The sequence below is a fragment of the Drosophila yakuba genome, chromosome 2R (genome assembly GCF_016746365.2).
Source record: "Drosophila yakuba strain Tai18E2 chromosome 2R, Prin_Dyak_Tai18E2_2.1, whole genome shotgun sequence".
Lineage (NCBI taxonomy): Eukaryota > Metazoa > Arthropoda > Insecta > Diptera > Drosophilidae > Drosophila > Drosophila yakuba.
Window position 1 is genome coordinate 4,611,773 of NC_052528.2, and position 9,542 is coordinate 4,621,314.

General features: G+C 47.0%; 1 protein-coding gene across 3 annotated transcripts in view; it reads right to left on the reverse strand.

Annotated features, from left to right (window-relative positions):
* The window catches only part of LOC6529326 (pneumococcal serine-rich repeat protein), a 43,665-nt gene that overhangs the window by 2,967 nt on the left and 31,156 nt on the right, over window positions 1-9,542 (reverse strand). For 2 of the 3 annotated variants that reach the window (XM_002090295.4, XM_039372950.2), the window contains 5 exons: window positions 4,347-5,962; window positions 3,590-4,288; window positions 3,414-3,521; window positions 329-3,351; window positions 36-262 (listed from right to left, as the gene is read on the reverse strand). In XM_002090295.4, the coding sequence (XP_002090331.3) occupies window positions 36-262; window positions 329-3,351; window positions 3,414-3,521; window positions 3,590-4,288; window positions 4,347-5,962 (5,673 nt within the window). Of the gene's footprint in view, window positions 1-35; window positions 263-328; window positions 3,352-3,413; window positions 3,522-3,589; window positions 4,289-4,346; window positions 5,963-9,375; window positions 9,525-9,542 lie in introns of those variants that run through there. The other variant, XM_039372951.2, reaches the window with a different exon arrangement.

The following is a 9,542-nucleotide window of genomic DNA, read 5'->3' on the forward strand; positions in this document are numbered from 1 at the left end:
TTTGTGCAAAAAAGTGTATATCCATTTTTTCTTACCACTACTCTCAGATTCGTTATCACTGTAGTCATCGGAATCAGATTCCCCAGCCATCGATGATGTGCGTCCTCCTGCCGAAGTGGATGACTGCTGGTCAAAGTCCATATCAACATCCAAGAACTCGCTGTCGGGTGGCATTGGTCCCGGATTTATACCCAGTTCAATGCACTTCTTAAAGTGAGTTTTAGATTGCATGTGCTTGGTCAGGTTTCCCTTCGTCTTGAAACTGTGGAATAGAACAAAGTTTCTAATAAGCAATCTTTGAAGACCACCAAGAATGCTATAAACTAACCTGAAGTTGCAATGGCTGCATGTGAATGGCCTCACATCCGTGTGAGTGCGAATATGCTTCTTAAGCATCGACGGCTTTTTGCAGCGAATTCCGCACTCGGAGCACACATATCTTCCCCTTCCTCGGCCCCGGATATACGTATAATCCTCATGAGACTCGTAGCCACCCACCAGGGGCTGCCCAGACGGACTTGTCTCTAACTTTTTGGCCTGTGCCTCCTCATTCGCCTTGGCCGCCACATTTGCCTCACTGAGCGCGGCAATCGTGACAGTGGGTGGGGCCTTTAGGGGCCCTTGATAGAAGGCACTGCTGGCGGAGGACGTCGAGGGGGAGGACACGATTTGCTGCGAAGCGACTAAATTGTAGCTAAGTTTTCCCGATCCAGCCATAGCGGTGGAGCTGCCATTTCCTAACATCCTTTGACGGGAGTCGTAGAGAGCCATAACTTGCTTTAGTTTGAATCCAAGTGGATGTGGCTGGTTCTCCTCGCATACCTGCCAAACGCTATACATCGAAAGTTTGTGCATTCCGGCGACATACGAAGGCTGTGGGCAGTTCACCGTACAGTAAAACATCTTTGTGCTGCATTTGAGGCCGAGATATGTGTAGGCATGTCCGTTGAGATACAGTTGCACACAGGATTTGGACGGCCTGGGGGTCTCCGGCGAGATCAGCGGCAATGTATTGGCTGTCGGTGTAATGCCATGATGGCGTTTAGGAGTGAAGGTACCAGGTTTTAGTGGCAAACTAGTGGGCCGCAGAAACTTGGACTTAGCCGATGATGAGGAACTGGCTACTGGACCGGCCTCTTCGGCAGGGTTTCCGTTAGGAGTATCAACATGTAGTGGTGTTAGAGGCAACTCTTGAGGTTTCCCAGCAATAACATTTTCCAGATTAAAGTGCCGTACTTCAGGTTCAGAGGTCTTCAGATTATCAGCCATGCGGAGAAAGTTAAATGGTGTTTTCTTCGGTGTCTCCTTGCTGTTCCATTGCAGAGCCTGTCGCTGGGCTGGAGTTGGTGGCTGCCGACTGAATTCGCTTGGCACATTCTGAACTCCGCCAAATGGCGATAGGGCCTTCAGTTCACCGGATCCTCCTCCCAACAGCAGAGGGCTGGGTTGCTTTCGATTTGGACTGCGACCTCGACTAGAGGAAACTGGTAACTGTAGCTGCTGAGGTGGAGGCGGCAGTAGCGGCATTTGTGGTGTCAGACTACCGGGTCCTGGCATTCCAGGCACATGAGGTATTGGTGTTACTGGAGTGCTTTTATCTCCACCGCTCATCGGTGGCAGCGTTAGCGGATTGAAGGCAGTTATCGAATTAATGGGCGGAAATTGAAAGTGCTGCGGACCTGAACTAAGGCCGAGAAGTCCACTGCCACTGACCAGTGCCATCAGCTTGCGCTCCTTACTGGAGGATCCTGTTTCGTTGTTGACTTTGATTGAAACATCCTGGAAGCTTCCACCGGACAGCAACGGGGTTCTGATCATCTTGGGACTGTTGTCCAAGTCAGGGCACTCCGAAATAGGAATCATGCTGCCTCCCGAGGAGGTGAATCTGCGCAGTCGCTCCTCCTTGGAGGACTGCAACTCCGGCACACCATTACTGCTATTCTGGTTATTGAAGGAAAAGTTGAAACTTGTCGGTTGCTGAGAGGAGGATGCAGCCGTCAAATCGCTAGTCTTGATGCGTTTGGCGGGCTGAGCTTCAATTACGAATTGCCGATCCTCGTGCATTTTAGTGATTACCACAGAATCCTGGGCCTTGCGCGGTGCACTTTGCTGAGCATAGTCCACTAAGGGAGTTTTTCCCAATAATGGACCAGGCGATGGTAGAGGTGCATCCACAAAGCGCAGAGCTTCAATCTGGGGGGCAGGTGCTGATGATGGAGCACTGACTGTGGCTACAGCAGGAGCTGGGGCAGAAGGAGTTACAGTGGGAGCTGTTACCGTTGATGTCCTTGCTGGTGTCTGTGCCGCACTAAGGCGACTTAAAACCAAACTGCTCCTTTTGGTTTTTAACTGCGACCAGGCCAACTTAGCCAGAGACAACGGATTCTTGGAGTTGGCCATGTGGCTCTTTAGCTCCGGTAGACTCAATGAGATAGAGTTGGAGCGGAAGGGCGAAGATGCTGGGCTCATTGGGGCACTGGAGCTCGCATCCTGGCAGTAAGTGCTGTTGTGCAGCTTCAGATCGTCCGCACTGCGAAATTCGCTCGCACAGATGGGACACGAATAAACAGCATCATCGCCTTCGCCAATCGGCACGGCTAATCCTCGAGCATTAAGCAGTAGGTTCTTAATTATCGAGTTATTCACCTGGGCAGATGGTGGAGCAGTTTTCGAGCTACTAGTCGGATTGGTAGCAGTCGGTGGCAGGGAGTTGGTAGACAATGAACTCACAGGAACAGTTACCAGAGTTGGTTGTGGCTTCGCTGATAAATTAAGAGGCATAACAGGCACTGCCGTAGTCGGTTGTTCAATTTTTGCTACTGGTGTGGCAGGGTCCTGGCGATATTGCATTGTTTGCATGGGCAACGGGGAGGGCGGGGGAGGAAGTTGTTGCTGCTGCTGCTTTACAGGCGTCGTCATTACCCCAGGCTTATAGGAATTCCTTTTAACCACCCCATTTGGAGGTTCTAGCTGTTGCTGTGGCTGTTGGCATTCCTGTTGCTGTTGCATGTACGTATAGTAGTTCTGTTGCTCGAGCTGCTGCTGCTGGGTTATCTGCTGTTGCTGTTGCTGCTGAAGCTGTTGTTGCTGTTTCTGGAAGATGGCCTGTGCCAAATTCGCTTTAGTCTCGCGCTCTGGCATCTGTGCATTAGTGTTGTGACTGTTGTTTGCATGCAATGCCGACGGATTGCTCCCGTGTTGTGAAGCATTATTGCTGTTGGTATTGTTAAAACTACGGGAACGACTAAGTTGCTTGGGGTACTTCTTCTGCAGCAATATCTCCTTGTTTTCAACTATGGCTTCATTTTGAGAGATCAACTTGGAAATGTGCTCCTGCACCTTGGCCACATTCTAAAAGGGATGAAGTCAATTTTAGTTTTGCAGTGAAAATAAATGTTTAGTTAAACACTCACTACTTGCTTGCCACCACTTGAGCTGGCAAAACTGCTGAGATTGGCGGCGGGCGTGGGAGTGGCAGGTGCTGTAGCTACACTGGAAATCTGGCTATTGGCACGCACCAACTGTAAGCATTAAAAAAATATATATTATAATTAATCTCCTTATTAAAAAACAATCGTTCTTAACCAACCTGTTGCGGCGGGAGACTTGGAGGTTGTTGCATTGGTGGTGGCGGCTTGACCAACGGCGGGTGTGGCTGCTGCTGTTGCTGCTGCTGTGCCAGGTGGATTTGGAATTGCTGAATGGCTAACGCATGCTGGTGAATGGCAGCCGCAGTATCTTGGTTGTAGTATGGAGGTTGACCCAGGTAATACACCCCGCCAGGTGGCATGGCGGCCAGCAGTGATTGCTGGGCCAACAGGGATTGCTGCTGCTGCATTTGCAACTGGATCTGATGCGAGTTGATGTGGTGCTTCATCTTCATTTGCGTGCTTGGCGAAAGCGTGGGATGCGCCAGTGACGGCTGCTGCACCAGAGGAAGCTGAATGGACAGCTTTTGCTGCGCAAACTGTTGCTGTTGCTGCTGCATCTGCAACTGCTGCTGCTGCTGCAACTCCTTACTGCTGCAGGAGTACAACGAGGCATTGTGGAACTTGGGCTTATATGGTTTGTAGTCGATCGACTGGCGATGCTGGGCAGTGGCCGAGTGGTGATTGTCCGCTGTGGTGGGTGGCAATGTTCCTGCGGCCGGCGAGCCGAGAGGCAATTGCTGCATGTAAGTGGGCAGCGGAGGCTGTTGGATGTATGCACTCTTGGCCGCAGACAGAGTGGAGGGTGAGGGTGTGGGCGAATTAATGGGCTCGTCGTAAGGCGAACCAGCGCGACTCGGCTGCAATAAATCAGGAATTACGTATGTTTCCGATAGGAATCTCAACTATTTAACTTACCAACTCTGAACTACTGTTGCTCAGCTCTGCATCCTGATCGGACAAGCCATCGTCCGCATCGACTGGCACTTCCAGGCCCCGAGCTCTGGCTGCATGCGATCTGGAGCGGCAATGTTTGTACAAGTTACTCTTCGTCTTGAACGCAATGCCGCACGTGTCGCACGGATACGGCCGCTCGTTTGTGTGGGCCCGTATGTGCTTCTCCAGCACAGAGGGCTTGGCACAGATCAGGTTACAGTATGGACAAACGTATCTTCCGGACTTCTCGCATGCAGGATTTGGCGCTGCTCCGCCTGGAATTCCAGGACTTGCCGTTGTTGGCTGCGTTAATTGCTGATGCTGCGCAAATGAGGCCGGTGACAGTGTGGCATGTGCTGCATGGTTGCTGTTGATGCTGGTGCTGTTCGTGTTGCTGTTACTGTTGCTGTTGGTGAGAGGCGTTCGCGTTCTTCCCGCCGCTTTGTAGCCACTATTGCTGATGATGCTCTCCTCATGACCAATGGCATTGACATGATTGCTATTTACAAAATTGGCACTGAATTCATGTGTTGCTACCGGCGGCGGCAGCGGCTGTTGCTGCTGCTGCACTTGCTGGTGGCTTTGCTGTTGGGTCATCAGGTGGTGACCGTTGGCCAGCGGCGTTGTTGGTGGTGGTGGTGAAAGCGAACTGTTTGAAGACAGCGATGTGGTGCGAACAGCATCGCCGCTAGCTTGCAGTGCTCCGCCGCCATTCGTCGTGTTTCCGCTCTCCACCTCGGTGGTGCTGGCCAAACGTTTGAACTTCTTGTGCAGATAGCGTGAAATATTTGACCAATCCCCCAACGGAGCCTCATCGGTGGCGGGTGTGGCATTTACGGTGGTCTGCTGGCTGCCGATGATGCTCGAGTTGCTCATCGTGTTGGCCACGTTAGGAGCCACTGGCTCCTGGTTGCTGCTGACTGCTGCCATCTGTTGTAGCGTCATTTTGCTATCACTTAGACTTGCTTTATCTCTACTCTTAAATTCATAACTATTCTCACTAATACTATTATCACTGTGGTGGTTGTTGTTATTATTATTTGTGTTGTTATTATTATTATTGTTGCTGATGATGTGGTTCGCGCTGTCAACAGTCGGCAGCGGCACCTCGCCTAGCTTATCTCGTGAGCTTGCGCTGAGTTTGCTGCTGGTGCTGCTGTTGCCACCAGCAACATCTGTTGCTGCTCCTATTGCTGCCGCTTTAGAGGCTGTTAATGTTGCTACTGTTGCTGTTGCAGTTGCAGTTGCAGTTGCAGTTGCAGTTGCTGATGCAGTTGCAGTTGCCTCTGTTGCTGCCGCCAGTGCAACTGCTGCCGCTGCTGCAATGTTGGCCTTGTTGGTGGATCTCTGAGTGACTGTGGTTGCTGTTGCAGTTTCCCGATATGTCCGCTTCTTGGTTGGCGTTGCTGCTGTTGTTACTGATGTGGTTGTTGATGCTGCTGCTGCTGCCGCTGCTGCTGTGGCACGTCGCGTATTGTTCACTTTATTGGTCTTGTACTGTTTGCCTGCGGTTTTGTAATGCTTGGCCGTTGTGGTGGTTGCATTTTCCATATTATTATCGAATTTATTATCCTGTGACGTATTTGCAGTGGGCTCATCTATAGCAAAACGAGAAGAATAGAGGCAAAAAAAAAGCAAATTAATTCAATGTGTTTCGCATAATTTAATTTAAATGACAATGCTAATTGATACAGTCATGATAAGCCCATTTATACATTGATATTCCTGCTAGGTAGTCCAGTAGAAATCAACAACATCTGGGAATTTGCAAAGCTTCAAATGATTATAAATATATTTAATATCAGTTAATACATGCTTCACTAAACTTTCAGCTAATAGACCCTTTCCCCTAGCCGATGTACGAATGCGGTTTGCCTTTGGGTTTCCCAAGACGTGTTCACTGCCCATATAGAATACCTTTATTTAGAGCCCCATTATCAGCTCTAATTGGGGCTCAATCTTATCAACTCGTAGCCGAGAATGCCAGATACGGAGCACGCTAGTTCTCTCCATGGCGTTCAATCCGCCAGGTGAATCACAAGCACGCGAATTCCTGTGCGCTATTGAAAATCAATTTCCCACTCTGTGATCGTGTCAACATCGATAAAGCACAGTGGCAAAAATATACGAATGCACACATACATGTGCATACATATATTCGTCTTGTTTCTTTTATCAACTTTCTATTTTGAATTTCCAACTTAGCTGGGGTTCAGGCCCCACCTGCCGAAAACCAGACAGGCGGCCAAAAGATACAAAAATCCAAGAAAAGTGACAAGCGAAATGTAATGACTGGTGTCACTGGCGTTTCGTTTGTTGTTGGGGGCTTTCTTATCACCGCTCGTGCACACATCTTCGCACTGTAACAACAGTGCGTATCAGTACTATAAAGCTGCTGGCAGGCAGGTGAGATTAGCAATGGGATTACAAAGTGTTGCCAAATAGAAAGAGTGCGTACTTGAATACTCCCTTTGCTCCCATTAATTAAGGATTTCGTTTTGAAAACATTTCATTTAACAAAATCCTAAGTAATTTTTTGTATGTCAATCGACCCAGAAATCTTCAAAAATCTTTAAAAAATGTCCCTGTCTCACTTTAGTTAGCAGTATATGAGCACTGTAAACTGCTGCTATTCATGTGAGCCCCACTGTCTGCATAGATGGTATTATATGACTGGGCTGTCGGGCGATTAGTAAGCCGGGCAGTTCTCAAATCACAATCGCACACAGACTGAACAAAAAAAGCTCTCTGGCAACCGAGTTGGTTCGCGTTAATTGACTCGACTGCGACTGTTTAGCGTTCAGCGTTATTATTATACACATTATACGGCATTATGCGATCCCAGCGACTCTCGTCGCGTCCCAATGTTTACTCAATTTGTTATCAGCACGGCTGGCTATAAGGCTTTCGATCCGTGCGACCGCAAAAAAAATAATGAAAAAAAAGACAAAAACTGCCCAAAAGTTCCATTGATAATGCCAAGCTCTACATATGTATATATAGAGGCGGTAAGTATTTTCGGTACGTGTGTTTGCCAGATTCATTATCAGTTATCAGTGGGGACTATCGTGCGCCTGAGTCAGAAGCAGCGCCCCGTTGTAAGACAAGTGATTGCCAATTTGCCGGAGTGCAGACGCGTTGACGTCAGTTATCCGATACGTACATAGATGCCGATTGTCCACTATCAGATTGTCAACTCATTGGACATTGGCATTCGCTGGCGATTAGTGGTTCGGGGATCCAAATCCTAATTACATAATCACGTGTAGTAAATACAAACATATGTGTATGCTCTCGAATTATTAATAAAACGAGTGAGTGGGTCAATTACAAGGCGCCAACTGCGTCACAATTGAAAAATGTGTGGCGATTACAAGGAATGTGTTGTTTCTTGCTAGTAAAACAAACGCAGAGCAGCCAGAATGAGCATTTTGACTAAATAAGCAGAACAAAGTTTAATAACAAAACGCCCAGCTCTGAAGGCAAGATTGAAGTATAGTCCAGAAACTGAATTTCGAAATGATATTAACATTTGTGTTCATTCGCTGCGATAGAAACTACTGAAGTTCAACTGTACATAATCACGAAGTAAACTACATTATACAGCAGAAACTGGCGAAACTAATGCCATCAACAGTCTCGACAATATAATAAAGTCAAGCGGCTATAAAGGAGATAACCTAATCAGAAGTAGGCGCTTGTAAAACTAAAGCAATCAAAATACAGCAAGAATACCCGTATGCGAGATACCAGTTACCAGATACCCAATGTGCAAACAAGAAGCGCAAAGTGCAGCGTGACGTTTAAAGATCGTTAGTTTACACCGTTTAGTGTATTGCTAGCCACGTAAATCCATTGGCCATAGTCGTCAATATCAATACGACGTTTTCTTTATCACGAACTTTTGTTTAACGATCGGGGGTTCTAATTACGCCTGTTTGCCAGCATTTTGAGGCGTGAAAACGGCAAGTGAACGCGAAACACATGGGAACGTACTATATACATACATATGTACATACATATGTATATATGTATTTCAATATACAAACTGGAACTGCATTTGCATTGGCATTTTCATTTGCATGCACATTTTTATTGAGCTAGGCGAAATACAATTGCCCCTGTGCAAAGTGCAATAAATAATCGAATAGGGCTCAATACACTGCTACAAAGTGTATCAATTATAAAGATCTAAAAGTTGGATGGAATTGGAAGTTATTTTAACCAAAAATAAATAAAATAAAATAAAAACCTAATCCTAGATTATTAACACCCACGTTGGTCAATCCATTCCGCGACAAACTTCATGAAGATCTCAAGTAGATTAATCACCATATGCACATTATGTATTAAATCATATTCATATTTGTTCAGAGAGTTTGTTTTTTGAATCATACGAAAAGTGCTGGCGTTTACATTGTTCCTGTGTAGAAAAGCCCGTTCTGTTAGCTGATAAGTCGCTGTTCATATTGAGCACACGCTATCTCGCCTACGTCACAAGTGCAATTCGCGATTGACTGAGTGACTGCCTGCATTCAAATTCGAAATTATAATAAAACCAAATCGAGAATATACATACATACATTCATACATATGTAGAAACACCTACACCAGTGCAGCGAAATAATGTAAAAAAAATAAAAAAACAACGAGGTGCGGCAACGGCGCCACAAAGTCCACACATTTGTCTGACGGTCAGTCTGTCAGTCTGCCAGTCCGTCACTCTGTCATTCCGTCATTCGCTCAATCCGCGATTACGACTACGTCATCGCAGAGCAAAAAGCACTAAGCACTAAGCACTCGCCCACTTGGCAATTGTTTATAATTTATTAGCAAGCAGCGTTTTACAACGGTTGAGCAGAGCGAACAAAAAATGCATATATGTATATGTACATATTATACGTCAAAAATTCGCGGAAAAGATTCCGAAATTCCAGCGAACAGCGAAATGAGAAATGCGAAATGCCCGACAAAAACGACGAAACGGCACAAACGGTGAAGAGGAACATACCAAAGTTTAATTGTGACCACACGCATTTTTCTGCCTGTACCGCTCATTTGCATAGTTGGTGTTGTTGTTCGTTGGCGAAGCGCAACAATTGGAAGTGCACGGCGAGAAAAATCTGGCGGCGCGAATAGCAAGAAATCGAAAAGGCGACAATCGACGACAACCGACGC